General features: G+C 36.6%; 1 protein-coding gene across 1 annotated transcript; it reads right to left on the minus strand.

Annotated features, from left to right (window-relative positions):
• Window positions 1-3155: 3155 nt before the first annotated feature.
• ALB (albumin) lies at window positions 3156-19287 on the minus strand. The gene is made up of 15 exons (XM_055341879.1): window positions 19133-19287; window positions 18246-18303; window positions 17068-17200; window positions 15466-15677; window positions 15216-15348; window positions 14520-14617; window positions 12933-13062; window positions 11759-11973; window positions 10281-10413; window positions 8787-8884; window positions 7593-7731; window positions 6769-6992; window positions 5174-5306; window positions 4498-4564; window positions 3156-3325 (listed from the first exon to the last, which is right to left on the minus strand). Exons 1-14 carry the CDS (start codon window positions 19209-19211, stop codon window positions 4523-4525), a joined length of 1827 nt encoding a protein of 608 aa, XP_055197854.1. The 5' UTR covers window positions 19212-19287; the 3' UTR covers window positions 3156-3325; window positions 4498-4522.
• Between the last annotated feature and the right edge of the window lie 3008 nt (window positions 19288-22295).

Consider the following 22295-nt stretch of genomic DNA (forward strand, 5'->3'; position numbering starts at 1 on the left):
GATTCATTAATTTATTACTTAAGATTTAAAATAATGGATAGAGAGAGAAGTGATACTTACGTGCTTTATTGTCCAGTAAGTGCACATGAAGATGCATCCTAATGTCCAGACAGCATATCCTCCTATTCAGGTCCCAATACTCTCTTTGTCGGCACTGTCCTCTTTATTGTCAAATGGATCTCATTTCTGGCTAATTTTCTATCTATAATCTCAAGGTAGCAGTGCTGTTGTTATTCATGGCGTGATCGCATTTGTATTGAAACAAAAGAATATCCCTTCTTACCTCTATGGTTCTCAATTATCACCTATTTAAAGTAGCACTGGTTACATCATTCTTCACAATGACACATCATTGGAGGATGGAGACCATCATGTCACCATAAATTCTGGCTTCCGATGATTCTCTTGAATGTTATCCTTGTGCCTCATTGATGATAACCACAAATGTCTCCGGTCTTTTTAAATTTATCATTATGACTTTCTTAGCATAAACATAGATCAGCACATCTTCCACCCATATTTCTACTGAACTTTTAGGTCATAATCACTGCATTTCTAGAATACAAACTCTTTCAATGTTAACTCCACTCCTAGTTTCCACACACAGCCACCAACAGGGATGATAGGTGAGGGCCCTGTGATGACGCAAGAGTGATTCCATTCCAACAAGGGGTATTTGGCAGGGTTTAAGATACTTGGCAGAGGAGCGTGACATAACCAAACTGACAGAAGCAAGAGAGGACCTCAGCTGGAAAGGCCCAGTGGCATTGCAAAGCAATTGTCTACAAAGCCCTTGGAATAGATAGACATGTAAACCCCTGAAGACTACATGACACTTGATGTGGAGTTTGTGGAAGGATTAGAACGACCATCCTGGGTGCCAATGGAAGGAAGTACACAAAGGACACCTGTCACCACTTCCCACCTTTGCATACGGAAGACAGAGGCTGTCTTATTGGAACACAGACAGGAAAAAAAACTGCTGGATGGACCCACGGATGCAGTTCAAGCCAAAACTCAGTCAACCTCCCAAACCCTAAGTTCATCTTGTGTCCAATGTGAGTGAGTCACCCAAAACTCACCAGTCACAACCTCACTAAAGAGGGTAGAAGAAAAATGGAGCTCAGTAACTGAAAAATAGGGTTATAAGGTATATAGTCACTGTACTCTAGTCAGTAAATTTGTTTCCTATGGAGGTATGGGTCAATAATTTTGAAACTTTTCATATGTATCCTGGGGTTGAACAAATAAGTAAATTCATGGTAAGTAATGGGAGCCAAGCTTCTATGAAAGAGCTAAGTAATAAATATGCAAGAAAGGAAGGTCTGAATGAACTTTGTGGTTCTGGGAATAGTCAGAGACATCAGTATGAACCCTATCTATCTATGTAGATAGCTAGGTAGATGATGATAGACAGCTAGATAAATGATAGATAGATGATAGATAATACAGAAATAATTACAGGTGTGTTTGTAAATGAGCTAATATGCAAACCCACATTTCTTAGCTCTCTTCCCTGAAAGAGTCTAGAAGCAGTGAGACCTCATTAACAAGTACAACCCATGCTCAGATTATTGTTTAAACACCACTATGTATTCAACAGAACCAGAGATCCTTGAAGAAATGACTGTTTCCAGGTCTGAGGAAAGGAAAGTAACAAATGAGCCTGGAGTATCTCCGAGTGCCAGAGAGTAAAGAAATGCTCAAAAAGTCAAGTATGGGGGCAAGTAAGAGGGACTCAGAAGCCAAACTGAAAGAACTCACAAAGGCCAAAGCTGAAATAATTTGAGCAACAACAACAACAAAAAAATACGTAGCATTGAATTATAACCCAAAGTACAAAGTAAATATACATGAATTCATACTAGCATAAAGTGGCACTTACTAGGCTGCCCTGTCAGAAGTAGAGCAGGCCTTGGGCTCCTGAATCACTCAGCCTCAAATGTCCGAGCTCCCCAGGGGAATCTTACCCCTTAGGAAGCAGGGAAGCTGAACTCTGGGAGTTCTGTGTTTTGGAGCTTCTTCCTCCAAAAGTTTTAAGTCCTCCTTCACTGACCAAGTGACAATGCCATCCAGGTAGGGCACCCAGACCTGATCCTGTGTGGGCCCATTTGTGTGAAAACATCTTATTCAAAATTTTCTAGATCTGTCTCCAGGGTCTTTGATGAGCCAGTGCCTACCATCTCCACTTTTCCCCTTCTAGGATCTCTCTCAACTTTGTGATGATTGTGTCCAATGTGGAAAAGTATTTGATATAGTCAGTGGTGAGGCCAACGTAGGTGGTGTGTGGAAATGGGTGGAGATAGAGGGATGGAGGGGGGGAGGCTGTGGGATGCAACATTCCAGAAATGAAAGGAGACTTTCTAAACTTGGTACAAAAATCTTTTGCAAGCATCATACTTAAAATGAAACTATAAAACATCATTAGGGAAAAAGATAAATTGTGGATGGCAGGTACATATGAGATCTATTCTATAAAAAATTCTAAAGTACACAACCTAATAAGGTTATAAATGACTATTATGCATGTAAAGTCATAGATAACTGTCTTATATCAGTGGTTACCTCTGGGAACAGGGACAAGAGGCTCAATTTTGAGTGTAACATCTCAATTCTTACATTTCACCTTTCAACTCTTGCACTCTCTCAGTCCTATATGTCTTTCTCACTCTTCTATTGCCCCCGTGTTCAGATCTTTTGATCCCCCCTCCAACAAAGCTCCTCCAAACAGGTGGTGAACTTAAACTTCTTACACCTGTTCATGTATTGTCATCTTAAACTGCCTTACCTTTTTTTTTTTTTTTTTTGAGGCTCAGGTTTTTTTTTTTTTTTTCAGTTTTTTTTTCCAGTTCAATTAACCACTCTTACAATCATCTCTATCCTCTTTGTCTGTCACATACCTTAGTCCTGGTAGTAAGGAAAAGCCTATACCAGCTTTCATTCTTTTATTCAGAGTTATCATAATGTTAAAATATTTATTTGAATGTTTATGATCCATAACTCAGAAGATTATTAATGCTTCTTTTCATCAGTTAGCCCCTAAAGAACTAGACTGAAGTGGGAAAAGAGAGAACAGTGGGATATTCACAGATCTTACACAATTTTCAGGACGGCAATACATCTGTGAAAAATAATAACACTCCTGGACAATAATGTTAGATTCTTTTCATTTTTTATTAATTGCAGCACAGAGAAAAGAGGCAAAATGTTTAAAAGAATTTGTGTTCTTAAGACAGAGGGTTGGTTTTACACCAACAGAAAAGAAAAACAGATGAATAAGCTCTAGGTCTTCATTTCTCTTTTTTTCTCTTATTCTCAGGGAAGGCTAAAAGACAAAAAGACAAATATAAGTATTGTTTGTAAAATGGTCTGAGCTTTGAAATCTATTCAAATCAATGTTGAATTGCTTAGATTGTCTTCCTGCAATTTCCACAAAAGAAAATCATTCAGCCTGTCCTAGACTCTGAATTCTTCTATTGGGCTGGGGCAGAGGACACACCAATAAGTATTGTAAAGTCCTCTCTTTGTCTCTGATGTCATCAGTTCCTCAGGCTTCAAAATCCCAAGCTTGTCATCATCACTTACTTAATATCTACTTCTTATCTAAATTAATTACCAACAAAACAAGTGTCTTCTCAAAGTTAGAACTTTCCGAAGAAAATCTTGCCATTTAGGATGAAAACAAATCACATTTTAAGAAGATTGAATTTACAAAGATACAAAGTTGCTTCCTCCCTTGAATGCACAATATGTAGGTATTATCAGGTGGGCAAAGAGTAAGTGAAAACCTAGTAGTAGGGACAGAAAATAATTCATGCTAGAAAATAGTTGGACAGTTTGTTTTTAAAAAGAAAGCTGATACTATTTTTTTAATTTCCCCCAGAATATTACAACCAAAATGGATGAATATGTTTATGTTCAAGCATTTAAATTTTAAAGTGGGCTTAGCAGCAAGTTACTCACTATAAAGTACAAATTTACATAAGGTAGATCTATCACATTCTCCAATAAAATTACTTTGTTACTGGGCTGTTAGATTGAACCGTGTGAAATTATTGCTATTAAACTGTTTTTTACCTTAAAACTTTCATATGGTCCAGCCTACTATCTAAACACCCCACTGTTAAACCATTGCTTAGTTGAATGATTCTATCTACTGTGTCACATTAGGTCAGAATAGGAAACTGGTTAACTCTCAAGCATTGGTCTGAATTTTGAATTGGGGCTCCACCCCTCATGAGCCGGATGGTCCTTGGGTAAATTATGGAACCTATGTCTATCTGTGCCTTCATTTTCTCATCTGAAAAATGGGAAAACTAATGGCACTCAATTCAGGCTACTATTTTGAGAATTAAATAAGTTAATACATATAAAGGTCTTAGAACGGTGACTGGCACTGGTCTATATGGCTCTTGGTAAATGATTGGTCAATCTTTGCTATTTTAATAGTAACTATTATAATTACTTTTTAAAAACCAAAATCCGAAGTATAGTTACCTGAGATGTTTGTTATTGTGTTCTTTCAGACTAAGGCAGCTTGAGCAGCAGCAACGAGTTTTGGACCCTGAATACAGAGAGATGACAGATTAGGGAAAAATATTAGCATCACTATTAGGATAAAAAATTATACAGCCATCTGTAATTACAAGCTAATTTTACACGAATCACATTCTTTAATTCCACTTTGGTAGTAGAATCTCTACAAGGAAGGTTACTGGCATCCATTGTTCCCAAAGGAATAAAAACATTACCCTCAAGTCATAGGGGGAATAGTAAATGATTCAGACATTTAAATATAAAGTTCCCCCATTAACCTAGAAAATCAAACTCAAATTCAACCAAATCACAAACCAGCATTTTTTCAAAAATATGTTTAAATAAATTAATGTATCATCTCAAAAACTTGAGCCTTACAAATATTTCTATCTGTATTTATAAACACCACAACTTTGGAAACAGAACAAACACTATAAATGTTTACTAATATGCTCCAAGTGCAGCAGGAGATAAAAAATTAGAACTATTGAAGAAATTTTGTCAGATAATTGTATGTGGAATAAGATTCTGGTCTTGAATATACAGTGTCCTTCAGACATACAAAACCCTAAGTCCTGGCCAGATCAAATGCAACAAGAAAGGAAATTAGTCATGTCGCAATGAAGAACTCCAGTACCTCTTCAGAAAAGCAGCCCTCTTTATTTTCAGCTGCGCAGCACTTCTCTACAAAGGCTCCAAAATCTCCCATAACAGTTTTCAGTTGTTCATCTGTTGCCTTGGGCTTGTGTTTCAGCAGTTCAACAAGTGCACTGCATTAGAATGAAAAGAAAACAACAGCAAAAATCAGGGGAAAAAAGTTTGCCTACGTATAGAAAGTAATGGAATGAGTAAATCGTAGGATTAAAAGGCACAGCAGAGGGAATATCGCCAATGATACTGTAATAGTGTTGTACGGTGAAGGATGGTCGCTATACTTGTGGCGAGCACAGTATAATGTATAGACTTGTCAAATCACTATGCTGTACACCTGAAGCTAATGTGACCTTGTGTGTCAATTACACTTCAATTTTCTAAAAAGGGAAAAAGAAAAATAGAGATGGTAGAGACAGTTGCATTATTGTTTAAGATTATAAGTCGTGGAGCCTGGCAACTCTGAGCTTGAGGCCCAGGCTTACCACTCTAAGCTTGCATAATAGTCTCGCTTGCATAATGAGAATAAAGTCCACCCTCCCAGAGTTGGTGGAAGGATCAAAAGAGATAATCAATGTAAATTGCTCAACATCTGTAGTATTAATAAATCAATAGATCTCTTTTCAGTAAGTCTCTGGAAAGGATGTCATTGCATTTATACATTATTCAGATTTTAGTAGTTATACAATATTAAATAGAACAAAAGCAGTTATACCATATTGAATGGAATTTTCTCGTGATTTAGGAACTAAAACTGATCCTTAAAAGCTTAATTATCCTGTTGGACTCCATCTTAAAAGTTTATGATCTGAGAGTCTTTATATTTGGTCTGCAAAATTTACCCCATTCAGTTAATATGGGAGAGGCCATAGATAATAAAACTATCCAAACTGACAGAAGCTGGTAGTGGTTCTCTTTCATTGACATCCACAAGGATAATAGTGCTAGAGAGAGGTTGGGGGTTTTGCAATATTACCCATAAGTCTGTGGCCATGATTAGAACCCCCAAGATAACACTATAAACATTTACTAATATGCACCAAGATAACAACTTTATGGTGCTAAATTTCATGCATTTCCAACTCCTGTGACAGCAATAGGGTTTCAAGCCTCAGAACTCATTTTCCTAGATATTTTTCACTCAAGTCCAATTCTCAAAAGTTATATGTTGAGGATTTGCCTTGCCTGTGGGTTGCCATGGAACAAACTTAAAATAACCATTCATGCCTAGAAATAAATTCCATGATTTCTAATAACTAATTTGTTATTTGCACAAATGCATCAGTTAATTGTTCATCTTTTTCTGATGAACTTGTCTTAAGACACTATTCCACTGTAGCTTTTATCCATAAGAATATTCTGAATGATTTGTAGACAAGATTATACCACAGAGGGTTTTTTGCTAAGAAAACAAAACGCTATCCATTTTATTCTTGACATTTTTTATCAGCTTACTAAGACCAATACATAAATACTATTTTCTAAAGAACATAATCTCTACCTCAGAAAAAGTTACACATTTCAATTTACAGCTCTCACTCTCAAGACTCCAAATGCTTACAGTAATGAAATATTACTCACGTTTGTTTCTTGACTTGTTTCTCAGCCTCAGGAAGTGTGCATAAATCTGCATGGAAGGTGAATGTTTCAGCATTAAACTCTTTGGGAACATAGGTCTCATCGACTTCCAGATGAGAAAAGCATGGTCGTCTGTTCACCAAGGACTCTGAGCAGCATTTGCTAACTCTGTCGCTCACTGGGGTCTTGTCGTGCAACACACACAACCGGTTCAGGACCACGGACAGCTAAAGAACAGGTAGGAGGGTAGAAATTCAAAAGAAGCATTAAAAAGTTTTCCACGAAAAAAAAAAAAGTTTTCCATGAACTCCTACTTTCCAATGGACTAAAAGGTATGTTATATTTTAACTAGCAATGTTTAATCTAAGGTTGATTTGAGGAAGTGGTTTGCTTAACTTTGGAACTACAAATAATGAGGGACTTTTAAAAGTATTTTCTCTTAAATATGTCTACATTTTAAGAATAATTCACTTGAGAAAATAATTGATTAAAATAATTTGACGTGAGTCTTAGGATATGTATTAGAGTAGGAAGGAAATAGTCTTACACTGATACATATTTTAAAAATACCCTAAAGAATATGAAAGTGTTTTAACTGCTAGAATTAAACATAGAAAATTCATGGAATTTTTGTCAATTTATCATTTTGGGGATCTTATACAAACCCTCGTTCAGGATACTATAGATGACCAAGTCCTGGCTGCCACTACCAAATACACACACGTGCATGCACATACATGTTAGTTCAGCCCTGTTTCTGAAAGTTAGCTTTGTCCGTTTCTAAAGGCAAAAATTAATTATTAATTTATTATACATAAAAGACTCACATAGTCTTCAGCACAGGACATTCTCTCTGATTCAGGTTTCTTACAACATTTGGTGCCCACTTTTCCTAGTTTTCTTGAGACCTCCACGAGAGTTGGAGTTGACACTTGGGGTGCTTTCTTGGTGTAACGAACTAAGAGCCTGTAACAGAATAGTCCATGTGTTTTCAGCCAGGCAAGAAACTGTCTTTCTCTAACATAGTAAGTCAGGCAGAGAACGCTTAGGTAAAATTAACTAAAATGACTTTCCATCCATTAAATTATCTCTGTCTCCAGGTTGGTTGAGTAGTATGTGGGAGGACCTGGTCCTGAGTGACTAGTTAAGCTTATCTTTGTTTCCACCTGTGCTCTTCAATCTTAGGAAAGGGACTTACTTTATCATAACTCAATGACACTAGTATATTTATTTATTGTTTCTTTCTTTCAATAAAACCTACTGACATCTTAATATGTGTCAATATCATGTTAAATTTGAAAGATATGTATAAGTTTTCTCATCTATAAAATGGAAAAAAATTATATCTGACTCAATAGGGATGGCGCAAGCATTAAATTAAAATAAAGTATGCAATCAACCTGGCATAGTATCTAGCACATAATAATCACTTATTAAGAGTTCAAATCACCACCAAAAGTCATGTGTGACTACGATCTACTCAAGAGAAGATACTATATCTGGTTTTCTGTTCTTATCCCCAGCACCCATAGTTAGAAGAATGCTAACATATGTAAACTGAACAGTAAATATCTACTGAATGATGTGTCTTTTATCTTTACTTCCATAGATAAGGCTCTATGTGGATCAGGACATTATTCTATCAGCTTATATATTACTTCTGAGCTACTATTATTCAAAGTCTACCACTGCCTCCTTTATAAAGCATTGCTATGTTTTGTTTGCCCATAAGCTGTTCCTTAACCTTCAAGGGGCATCCGTGGTTCCTATATTCCATGATTTGCTATTTCCCTTTCTAATCTCAAGAGGGCAATTTTTTAAACTGCACTCAAATATAGGCCTCTCCATTCCATTAACCATTTTATCTCTCCCTCTCCAGTCTTTCTTGATAGAGAGGGATTAGGAATATATACTATATTTTCATGAATAAAATGTCTATGATAAGTGGTATATATATTGAGTCTCAAATAATAACAAATTGATCAAGAAAAAAAAATCAGCCGATAAACAAAAATACTTACGCATTTTGGAAGCCATACTCTCCAAGTTTTTCAAAAAGTTCACAGTTTGTTTTGACTAAATTCTGAGGCTCATCCACAAGAGGTTTAAATTCATCAAGCTGAAAGGTAAAAGAATGGTGTTGATAGAATTCCGCCTGAGGACCAAACACAGGGTTTTTTTACACCCCTCTAGGCAGAATGAGATCCTTCCTCCTTTCTGCTCAAAGTCATGTAATTAGATCTTTGATGCCAAATCTATCAAACATGTTCAAACTGTTATTTTATTCAGGGAGGGCGTACAATATAAGAGATTAAGAATACTCAGGCTCTGGAGTGTTACTGCTGGTGTTAGAACCAGACCATCCGGGATCCCTGGGTGGCGCAGCGGTTTGGCGCCTGCCTTTGGCCCAGGGCACGATCCTGGAGACCCAGGATCGAATCCCACGTCAGGCTCCCGGTGCATGGAGCCTGCTTCTCCCTCTGCCTGTGTCTCTGCCTCTCTCTCTCTCATTCTGTGTGACTATCATAAAAAAAAAAAAAAAGAACCAGACCATCCAACTCATTTTCTAATTGTGTAATTACACCCCTCATTTCCAAACTTCAAAACCCTTGCTGCTAAAATGGGGATCAAAAAAAAAAGAGAGAGAGAAAGAAATAAAAAGACAAAAGAGGAGAAAAAGAAAAAAAAATTTTAATTGGGATAAAGATGGTATTCACCTCAAGAATTGTTCTACAAACCACCTGAGCTAATGAATTTAAAACAGTGCCTGGCAGATAATAAAAGCTTAACAAATGATGCCTCTGACTATATCATCATTATTAAGCCATCTATCTAGTTGGATTCTGAGCTCCCTGAGATAAGAGAGTTTACCTTAGTCATTGGCTCCAGTATGGTGTTTGGCATATAGTAGGTATAGAGGAAAGAATGACTTTCCTTTGATTTTGAAGTTTGGAAACTACTTACTATATATGCCAGGAGTGCTAAATATCTTAAACATCTTAAAATCCTCTTAAACTATAGCTGAATATGGCAAAAATCCTCAAGATTTCCTCTCCTTACTTAAAGTCTTGTAAAACTATCTCTAAACTTTTTCCAAAAAAATCTGAAAATATTCTAAATGAATAGATTTCACAATCTTCCTTAAGATGCTAATTCTTGATATTTGGTAAGTCTTAGAATCCGGTTAACTTCATATCTAAGTTAAGCCTCTTAACACTTAAATTTATCTTATTTTGTTCTCAGGAGTGTAAAAATGAAAAAAAGCATGGTCAAAATTTTGTGAAATTAGAGACTGCTCCCTTTAGATCTTTCCTTTCTAGACTATTCTAGGTTTTATTAACCATTCCATTTAAAGCTATTTTTCCTGTAATATTTAAGAGCACAAAACTGAAACCACACCAAGAAAAGATCTAAATCGCACTATTTAGCAACTCACATTCTTGAATTATTTTTTTTTTCTCATTATTAAGGATCATCAGCCAGAGGATGACACTTTTTCCCTTTGAGAAACCTACCACTTTGGCATAGCATGTAGGAGGATCATCGGTGGCACAGCATTTCTCTAATGTGGCTTCATATTCCTTGGCGAGTCTCAAAAGCAATGAGACAGAGTACTCTGGATGCCTCCTTGAGTATTCATACAAAAACCTGATTCAGATGAAAATAAAATAGTTTTACTTGGATTTAGTTAGATACCAACAAGAAAGGTCACATACCTAACTCAAGAGTAACTCATATCACAAAAGTCTGAATTTGACCAGACCCCATGCAGGGAAGTTTAGTGGCTAAGGGGCTGCAGTTCAGAATTAAAGCTACCTGCATTCCAATCCTGGCTCTGCCATTATTTTACTATATCACCTTAAGCAATTTACTAAAACCATCATGGCCTTAGTTGCCTTCTTTGTAGACTGTGGATAATAACAGTACCTATCTCATAAGATGGGTTGTGGGAAATACATGACGTAATCAATGCAAAAACACATTGTCTGGCACATAGTAAATGTTTGATGAGTGACACCTGTTATTATTATGTGTATTTTTAAGAATTTGGACTATACCACAAAAGGGTTTTGACAGAGATATATTCTTAAATTTTTCTTTTTCCTCTCTGAATGAGTGAAATCTTGAAGGGTATATGATTATGTAAAATATGTAGTGCACATTACACTCCTATAATCCAACAATGAGGGCATGATCCTGGATTCCCAGGTTCAAGTCCCACATCAGGCTCCTTGCATGGAGCCTGCTTCTCCCTCTACCTGTATCTCTGCCTTTATCTCTCTGTCTCTCATGAATAAATAAATAAAATCTTTAAAAAAAAACAATCCAACAATAAAAATGCAAAGTTTATCATCAAACTTACTGACTATATATACTCATTTATTTTGTCACTTAATTTCATGCTATCCTGCCATGCTACTGTATTTCTAGTCTGTTCAACCAAATATAAAGCACCTAGTTAGTAGCAGACTCCATATTTCTTTTTATACTTCCTTATATAGGTGAATAAATGGCAGATGGAGAGACAGATAGATACATAAACACAGAGATATAAGGATGCATGACATATATTCACACATATCTATTGTAGTAAGTTCAAGAAATACTCTTTGAGTAAACAAATGAATAAATAATATGTATATAATTTACGTATACACAGAATGTTCCTAGACATATTTCCAGAAATATCCCTAAGGAGAAAATGAATGGGGTGAGGATAAAGATAGAAATTTTTATTACTTCTCTTTCCTATTCTCTTTTCTACTGATTGAGTTTTTGCCATAAGCGTGTATTATAATACACAGTTTATAATAATTTTTTAAGCTAATTAATTTTTCCCCAAAAAAATTAAAAGCTAGGAGAGGGAAGGATAAAGAAATACTGTAGACAACATGGAAATTGTAGCAATGCCTATAGAAAGCCCAGTTTATTTATCTTCCTGAATCCTGAGACCACATAAAAGCTATGGAAGGGTTATTCCTTATCCACTTACGTGCCCAGGAACACATCCTTTGCCTCCTGATAGTTTTTGCAAACCTCCTTATCTTCAACAAAATCAGCAGCTAATGAGGGCAGGTCACCAGGTAACTCATCTCTTTCCACCTCAGCAAGACACTGGGATTTTTCCAACACAGGCTTATCACAGCATTCCTTCAGTTTAGTGGAGATTGAATCTTGATTTTCACACATATACTTGGCAAGATCCGCCTATAAGCAAGTTGATAAAAATTTTTCAATGTAAATCAACATTTCTGCACTTTCTCTTTATTATGTTGGCAAAACATGTTTATTGTATTCAAAGACCATACACACACCAACATGACTTCTATGAACACATTTAGCCCATGTTCCTAAGACTAGAGACTCAGATAGAACTACTATATAATGTTTCCCCTCATTTACAAGAGACTGGTCGGTAACAGGGGCCCATCTCGGTTATTAATAATTTTATATTTCAACTGTTAAGGTATTTAAAAATTTTTTTTGGCATTTAAGTTTCTAAATTAAAACTCAGTAGTGTTTTTCAAATATTCCCCTCAAATTAAGTACAGGCATTTTGAAACCAAATAATGAAATAAAATGTGAGAGATCTTTGAAAAATTAGTCAGGACCATAGTCACAGGCCCTACTCATACATGTAAAATCTTTGCCTTAGTATTCCAGAAAGAATTCTGAGAGATTAAGATTCTGGTATTTGGTCAAATTTTTAAGTTTGGAGAAAAGTGATATCATGCTAAACATATTTGTATAGGTAGCACAGATGGTTAAGTAAGAGAGAATATAAAGCGGGAAAAAACTACATAATTTCCAAAGATCTCTTCAGATAGCAGAACCTCTCGAACTCCACCCACCTCCCAAAAAAAAGTCTTCTTAGAAATCTACCTTTGTATCAGCTGTCCTACTTCAGTGTAAGACTTTGCCTCAGAATAGGACTGAAAGGGTTACAAATGAGTGAATGTGTTTATCAGATCATTTAGTGAGTGAGATAGCCAGGTTAAAGAAGAAAAGAAAAGAAAAAAGTCCATAAGGCAGGGAAAGAATTGAGCAGATTAGGCACAGGAAATAATCTCAGCCCACTGTTGGCTTCACCGATCGATCATCCCAAGCAAATTCACCCTCCCAACTGACCGTGTAAGTCACCAAAGAGCATACTGCGGATTTTTTACCCTGTCATCTGCACACTCCAGCAGGTCACCATGGCAGCATTCCTTGTGGACTTTGGTAAGATCTCTCACCACCTTGGAAATCTCTGCAAACTCAGCTTTGGGAAAACGCTGGCTCAGGCGAGCTACTGACCTAAAAAGAAAATTCGCCCGTGACAACATTATTGACATACAATATTTTATGTGAAAGCATTAGGAAAGTCCTATTTAGAACAAGAAAATTCAGGGCAAAATAGCATATCAATAAGCTTTGTAAAATGTATTTGTTCTTCTGTTAATGCTAGCTCTGTACCACATGGTTATCTGAGGGCAAGGCGTTTCCTTAGGGCAGAATTAGCTACTGTGAGTGTGTATGTGGTGGATAGAAGTCAAGGGATTCATAAAAGCATAAATCAAAGAGGGATTCTAGAAGAGGCAACGTGGGGAGAGGCATCAGGTTTGGAGTCCAGACCCTGCTTCTAGATCTGGCTGGGACACTAGGCAAGCTCCCCAGCCTCTGTGAACCTCAGCCTCTACACGATCGCAACAGCACGCTACACTGAAGGACTGATGTGAGAATTAAACTAATCCATGTGAAAGTATTTTATAAACTAGAATATTCCATGCAAACTCCCGTTATCTTTTTAAACTCAATCTTTCTGACATCTAAGAGTCTCTGAGAAAAGAAGTTTTGTAACTTCTACAGAATGAGGGAGTTTTGGTGGAGCATACTTTTACTAAGCCGTTGATCCAGCGCACTACCTAAGCTTTCTGACAACATGTTAATATCCATATGCTTCCCCAAATCAAGTCAGTGTCTCCTAAATCTGATAAAAGCTTCATCCTCCCCCAAAACCGATCACAGCCTGTTTAATTGCATATCATTTCATGTTGCGGGGGGTTTCGTTTACTGATTTCATTAGCTGATCTTGTTGGTGTAGGTGTAGGGATAGCAGGCAAAGATAGCTCAAATGATGGTTTCTAGAGTGCTTGCAGGATGTCTATTATTTTCATTTTATACCCTGTTGCTGTCAATTCATTGTTGACTAGCAAGTGAGGCATGGGGGAGGGGATTTTTCTTGGTTTAGGAATTGGAGGTTGTTCCTAAAACCGGCTAAGTAATATAAAAACAGAGGCCCAGACAAATAGAAGAGATTAACAACAGAGCTAGAGCTGTGAGAAACTGAGAACTAACCTTGATGGCTAAATTTAATTATCAGAACATGAAAGGACAAACATATTCAGATAATTGTGTTGTTTGGGGGATAAATTTAGGTAGAGGACCCTGACTACTGCTTTATAAAATGAATGGATCATTAGAATAAGGTCCCTAGTCTTTCTAAATAAATAGAAGTTTAAATACCTGTCCTACAAGGACAAAAAGAAAGACACCCTCTAAATTCTTTGACTACTTAGAAAAAATACAATAAAAAAATAATGAGGAATTCTCACTGACGCTCTGATTTTCACCACTGTTAAATTTATACCTTTTAAATGACTAGAAAGATGTATGGGAAAGCACCACATAAAATGCCATGTAAATGTACATTTTTGTCTACTGGATCATAACCATTTACATCCTTATAAAGATTTAAACTAAGTTTGAAATACCAGGCTTTAAAGGCTCTATCTCCGAATTTTTGGAGGCTGGCACACTTGAATCTCTCCTTGGCAGATGAAACCAGTACTTTTTCCCTCAAAGCATCAATCTGCAAAAAAATAAATAAATAAGTAAATAAATAAATAATAAAATAAATAATAATAATAATATTTTGGAAAAATTAGAAAAGGAAAATTCTACACAAAATGCTCTTTCAAAACTTCAGATGTGACCTCTTAGTTTTTCATGTAATTCATCTTAGCCCGTCCTCCACCAACCCTCACATCATAAGCTCCCTGGAAATGAGGAGGCCGTATGTAAGGAATATTTATGGAATGAATGGATAAACCCAGCCTTCTGGGTACAGCTGGAGTCTCCACTCTGAATTCCCTCCCCAATAAAATAGGCTCATGAAAAGACAAACAGTTTCCGCATTTCATTAGAGTGACCGACACCATGCAAGAAGGGAGATATCTAGACACACGTATTCCTCTATCAGATTCACTTTGGCAAATCTGAGAAGGAGGCAGGAGGAGGTCAGGGGCCTTAGATCGTGAAAGGTCTTGGGGTGAGTAGAGAGGGAGGACGGCTTTTTTAACCGTGTAAAGCAGTCTGTAAGGGAGATGTCGATTCCCTGAATCCGGCCCTAAGATGCTCAGAGTGTGGGTCTGATGATGAGCGGGTCCTCCTCTTCCCCTGCGGCCTACCTTGGGGGTCAGGCAGGCAGCCTTGTCAGCAGCTTGGCAGCACTCTGCAAAAACTCCTTTGTACTGTTGAGCATAGTAGAGGAGTTCTGGGGCATAAAAGTACGGATGTCTTCTGGCAATCTCATACAGGTATCTACATTTTCAAAAAGAAAAGCAGGCAGTCATTTTGCTCCACAAACATCTCGGCTCTGACACTGGTCCCTGCAGCAGAGGCTCCCAGGCCTGGGGGGGACAGAGCCCGCAGACTTACTTCCCCAGGAACAGCTGCTCGTTGTCCTGGAAGGCGGTGCACAGGGCATCAGGCTCGGGGGGCACCAGTGGGGGGAAGCCGGGGTTGTCGTCCTTGTGGGCCAGGAAGCACTCGTTCCTCTCGGGCTCCTGTTTCTCGCAGCAGTCAGCCATGTCCCCATACTTATCCCGGAGGGAGGCCACCGTGCACAGCTTGTCCCCGAACAGGGTGTGCTGGGTGGGAGAGAGCAGGCCAGGTCACCCGCAGGCACTGGATGCTCCTTGTGCCCAAAGAACAGTATGAAAAAGTCAAAGCATCGGTAAACCCTGGTTAGGAAATCATGTGAACATCCCCCTTTTTTCCTTAGCTTTGGAGAGTTTCTTTTGATTTGACCATCTGTGGGATTTTCCTAGGAATTGCCCACCACACGACTAGAAGAGCGGGTACACCTGGGGCAACCAGAAGGAATGAACATCGCCTCTATTTCTACCTAGCGCTGCACACAGGCTGGGAAAAGTAGTAAAAAATAAAAAATAAATAAATAAATAAATAAATAAATAAATAAATAAATAATAAATACATACATACATAAATACATAAATACATAAATAAATAAATAAAATAAGAGGAAGATAGTCCTCTATGTAGCAGGCGAATTCACATCAAGGAAGAAAGGCTGCAGATAGTTTCTCACTTTATCTGCTCCTCTCCGAAAGGTCCAGCTCTTAAGTAGATAAAACTTAAACACTGAGGAGTAACACAATTTACTGTTTATTGTTGTGTTAAAATATAGATCTTTTATTCTAGAAACATTTTGCCTCAAAGCATGTTCCATTAGATGTATTCTTTCTGTCCCCATCAACGTTTATCGTGAAAGTAACTGGAACTTCAGGGGAAAATATACGGCTGAAGACAGGATTTATTAATTTTCCATAAATACATTTTTAAGAATTCATATTTACAGCCATAACTCTGTGTTAAAGACATCGAGTTAAAGTACTGATTCTACCTTCAGGGAGAGATACATAGAGAGAAAGAAATAAAAGGAGAAAAGAATTCAGTGATAAATAAAAACTGGCCTTGCCCCAGAAAGGTTGAGCGGTGAGAGAAACATAGACCTCTCCTTGAATTGAACACCTCCCTGGAAATACCAAAACGTCAAAGTCCTTCAAAATGAGTAAATGCCCTTATTTTTTATTCTATGTGAAAATGCAACTATCCCTAAAATGAAGACTATACAACTGTACTATTGTTTTAACTAAGAAACAAAATTACCACAGAAATCTTATGAGTGCCTCCGGAAGATAAAAAACCATGCTTTCACTGTTAGCCTCCAGGAGAAGAAGTCAAACCTCAGATTTTAAAAAGAGACTTTCACATATAAAAAATTTCCACTTAAATACATTACAACCATTGTGTGTGGTCTTCATAAAAAAAAAGGCTTTGAAAACTGTGGATATAGCTAGAGCATCTCTATCATAGAAGAAACAACGGCAATGCTCACTTTTGAGACTTGTTTATGAATCAGTGATTGAGGATATTAAGTGGGATTTTTTTTCCCTTTGAAATGATCAGGATCACTTATGAGAAGAAGAAATAATCCCCCAAATTGAATGTACTCACAAGGGATTTGTCACAGTTGGCCCCTGACTCTTCAGCAGCACAGGATTTTGCAAACTCAGTCACTTCCTTGGCTAGTTTCACATGATCCTCAAATGGACACTGCTGGAGATACTGAGAAAAGGCAACCAGCACCCTGAAACAAAGGACACAGAAAAATGTAACATGATGAAATTTTAATATAAAGTAGCTTGCTGGGTACCTGGATGGCTCAGTGGTTGACCATCTGCATTTGGCTCAGGTCGTGATCCCAGGGTCCTGGGATCCAGTTTCACATCGGGCTCCCCACAGGGACCCTTTTTCTCCTTCTGCCTGTGTCTCTGCTTCTCTCTGTGTGTCTCTCATGAATAAATAAAATCAAGAAAAAATAAAGGAGCTTGCTATGCTGGATAGCAAACTGTGTGTCTGTATATGTTCTGTATTTTATAGACCTCACTATTAGCCAGAAAGTCTATTCACATCAGCTGTTATCAGAAGCTAAGCAGGCATATTTGGCTTTCTGAACAGAGGACAGTATCTACACCATGTATAAATACATGTGTGCGCATGTCAGTAGATGCACAAACATAGAGCAGGCAAGTGAAATGTATTCTAAATAAATCCAATTATTATGACCAGGGACATTACACAGGCCCTTTGACTATTTACAGCAACCCCCTCCCCCTCCCCCACACACACAGACATCCCTCTCTTTCCGTCAGGCTGTAGCATGAGATTGACCTCTAAAAAAGAAACTTCTCATTTTATACTGGATTAAAAAATATTAAAATACTCTCAAGAAACCATAGATCTGTTTGCTAGGTAAAAGAACTTACTAAGTGAGCTGCCACAGGAATCAGGTATTAAAGTCTTTCCCACCATGCAGGTTGGATAGGAGTTCCAGGGCTACAGTAGGCACATGGGCTATAGAAATTCAAATAACCCAAAATCAAACGCAACTTTAATTTCTGACCCTCAGTTGCACTTGACACATTTAAAGCATTCAGTAGCCACAGGTGGTGTGGCCAGTGGCTACCATATCGAACAGTATTGATATAGGGCACTTCCATCAATGCAGACACTTTGATTGGATAGCGTGGTTCTAGAACCTGGTCTCTGATGACTGAGGAATATAAGAACTTCAGAATGATAACCAACGCTATTAGAAAAAACAAATTTGACTTTTCACTGTCTTAACTTACAGGCCTCTGAAATGTTCTTCTCCCAAATCATTGTACCGATGAGCAATCTCACTCTTATCTGAAGAGGAAAAAAGAAAGAAAAAAAAAAAAAACAGATTTGTTACATTCTGAAGAAAACGACCTAGTTATGATATTACTTTTGTGTTTCTCTCCACGTGACTTAAGTATTCGTTTGCTCCAAAATATTGGCCTCTTATCCCGACAGAAAAATCTTAGAATGATGAAGTATTCAATCTGCATTAAAACAGATAAGTTATTCAATCACGAATGATATGATTTCAAAAATCATTAAAATCGTTAAATATTTGTAGCCTTATATTCAAACTTGGATAAGATCTAATGCTCTTGTAATGTCTATTAACAGCTGCTGAGAGGACAGACTGAAATGAAAAATATAAATACAAGTTCTATTTACAAGATTAGCAACACAGGTTTGTGGGTTTGTTTTTGTTTGTTTGTTTTTTTTTCATAAATCACAGTGCAATAGCCTTTGGGAATATGGAGCTATCAATTCTAACATCAACTATATTCTGTGAAGTTTAAGGCACTCTAAGCTCCTTCGTGTACAGAAGGTAGTTACAGCTACTAAATAATTCTATTTTTTTTTCACATAGGATGTTGGAAATATATTAATGAGATAACTTCCTCAGGCTCCCTTCTTCTCCCTCTCTCTGCTCCCACCACTTCATGCTCTCTCTCAGATCTTAAAAAATAATAACTTTCAAAGGGGTCACAAATATAAAATATCATTACTGTCTAGAAATAAATGCTAAAGGAGAGCAATTCTGGAAAGATGCAGGGTTTTCTAAAAATTTCTTTTACAAAATAAAATTTATTTTACTAGGAAACTAAAATAAAGTTGAACAATAGGAAAATAGAATTCTTACGTGCTTCTCGACGAATCAAGCCCCTGGAATAAGCAGAGCTAAAGAGAAAGAAGAGGGAAATAAAAGTTACCCACTTCATTGTGCCAAAGGCTTGTGGGGTTGATAGAAGAGAAAAGGTAGGACGAACAGAGGGAAATTCACACTAATATACTTCTTTAACCAATAATTGTAGATTATTAACCAGACTCATCTTTGTATTTCATTGGCTCCCAACTGATTACAAAATTCATATCATTCTTGCCAAAAAAAAATTGTTTGACTAAATCCGTTGCGTATGTTTGCCATCTGGAACTGTTTTTACCACAAGACCTTGTCAATTCATTAGTTATGTAAAACAGCTTATCAAATTTTACATAAGAGTTTAAACGATTTGTCCCTATTATTCATTACCATGTTCTTTATCCATGATTTACTATTTGAACTTTTTAGTTTTTAATATTTGCAAAATTCTAACCAAACCAATGACAAAGCTTGAAAATAAGACTCACTAAAAGAGCTAAACTTTGAACTGTATCTATTATTGGAGTTATCTATCTATTATTATTATCTAATTTGGAGTTAATACTCCAAATATGCTTTTGACAATAAATAATGAAAAATTCACACACACACACACACACACACACACACACACACACATACACAAGGCTTCCATGTCTTTTTCATTCTCCTAAAACTGTTCTGTCTAAAAAAAGTTTATGTTGCCTCAGATTAAAACCGAGAAAAAGCCACAGGAACAGTAACAATGAAAATGGTTGCTCAAAAGTTCTACACTCCCACCCCAGCTCTGGCCCACATGTGCAATTCAGGTCCTGCAGTAGGATGCTTAGGTACAATGTGGCATAACTCATGGAATTTTCAGTTAATGAGATATGGGGAAGAAAATGGACACAATGACAGTAATGACAATCTTTGTCATAAAACTATAGATAGGATAGGAATACCTGGATGGCATCCGACTCTTGATCTTAGCTCAGATTTTTATTTCAGAGTGAGTTCAAGCTCTGCATTGGACTCTACATTGCATGAAGCCTACTAAAAAAATTTTTTATAGATGTATATAAAATTGCATATATATACATTATATATATATATATATATATATATATATATATATAATATGCATGTATATGACAGTTTGAGCCTTGATTATACCTCTAGAGGTTAGAAGAATCCTAAACCTTCACCGGGTATCCTATTTTTTCCATCCCTGCTTCACACTTTTTTCTTTTCTCCCTTTTAATAAAAAAGTCACATGTTCTTCCTTAATGTTACTTTTTATTTTTTTTTAATTTTTTTTTAATTTTTTATTTATTTATGACAGTCACAGAGAGAGAGAGGCAGAGACACAGGCAGAGGGAGAAGCAGGCTCCATGCACCGGGAGCCCGACGTGGGATTCGATCCCGGGTCTCCAGGATCGCGCCCTGGGCCAAAGGCAGGCGCCAAACCGCTGCGCCACCCAGGGATCCCAATGTTACTTTTTATTTCAAAATAAATTTCACATTATTTCTAAAAACAAAGCAAAGCGAAGATGATTTTCAAAGATGTTTTTTCTCAAACCGCTTCCTTTACTCTGTCCCACCCAAGTTTCTGATCTCAACCTCTGAAAGTCTACTCTATCTCTGTCCTTTTGCTTTAAAGATGAAGAACTACACATTTCAACCAGTAGGAAATGGAATTTCTCTGATACCATAAAACAACAATTAGTTTTAAGTAGTCATTTCATTTAATTAAATAACTGAGTCAAAACTGTCAGGTGCCCTATGACACGTACAGGGACGGAGAGCAACAAATACTGAAGAGAAGCATTACTTTTTTATTCAGTCATGATGAAAGAAGTATACTTTCTTTGAACATATTTTATTTTATGTCGTTTTCAGGTATGAGTGCTAATTAAATAATCAAACAGAAGAAACCATAGATACATAGAAGATAGGAGATAATAGGTGATAGGTTATAGATAGATAGAGATGGGATTTCTTACGTAGCACAGAGGAGTCCTGAATAATGGAGCCTGAGTTATCTTTCATGCCACAGATGGACAGAAATAAAAGAATGTCTGCCTGTGGAATTATTCCCATTGGAGAAAACTATTTTGTTTAAATCTGAAACCCTATATTAGAAAAGGAAAAAAGGATACTATTCTAACTTTCTAACTTCATAAATAGAAAAAATAATTCCTTTTTTGGTAAATTATATATCATTTCTTTTGGCCTCTGGGAAAAAGTAGGCATCTTTGATTTGAAGTCAGTGTGTAACTCTAGCTTTTTCTTTATATAAATCCTTGGGGAAAGCTTGCTCAAACACGCTATCCTTATCATTGGATGTAATGGTAGTGCTAATTCACAAAATCACGCCTTTGTCATCCATACATATATTTTGTCCATGTTTTTTTCACTTAACAAATGAAAATAATATTAGTCTCTCCATCTACTTTGCACAGAAATGCTATATTGTAATACAATGGTAAATATAGAACACCCAAAAGATCAAATTTATCACTGTTCTAGAAACTTAGAATTGATTTTCCTGTATTTTATGAAGATCCCATAGTTTTCAACCCCATAATTTCAAATATAAATTGAAAACACCTGAAAAAAATTTTCCTTACAGCACCAATAGATATTTCCATGAATGCATCCTTATTAGAGATTAGTAGATGGTTGGTAAATTAAAATATTTAATTTTTAACACTATATACATGCTTAAAATCCATCTTAATTAATAAGAAACCCTTGAGCATTTACATTTTGTGGATTCACAAAGTAAGAGTTCTTATATTTATCTTCTATTAGTTCTGCATGTACATTCTATACTGAAAGAAATAAAACTACATAATTGTTATTATTTCTAAATATTTCTATATTATTTCTAAATATTCTGTTCTTCAAGCTTTTAAACTCTCAGGTTTAGTCAGTCATCAAAGGACTCTGGCATGAGAGTAAATGTAAATGTTTAAACCAGGAGTTATAAATATGGCCTACAGAATTGAGTTTCTAAGTAAATAGGAAACTAGCTCCAATGACTTTTAAATGTTTTCCCATTTTTGTGGGAGAAGTTTAAAAAGAGAGAGTGGTTAAGAAAATTACTTCATCTGGAAAGAATATGCTAATATACTGATCATTTAGAAGAGAAAAATAGCTCAATTGAAATATAAATATA

Source organism: Nyctereutes procyonoides, unplaced genomic scaffold, assembly GCF_905146905.1.
Source record: "Nyctereutes procyonoides isolate TBG_1078 unplaced genomic scaffold, NYPRO_anot_genome, whole genome shotgun sequence".
Lineage (NCBI taxonomy): Eukaryota > Metazoa > Chordata > Mammalia > Carnivora > Canidae > Nyctereutes > Nyctereutes procyonoides.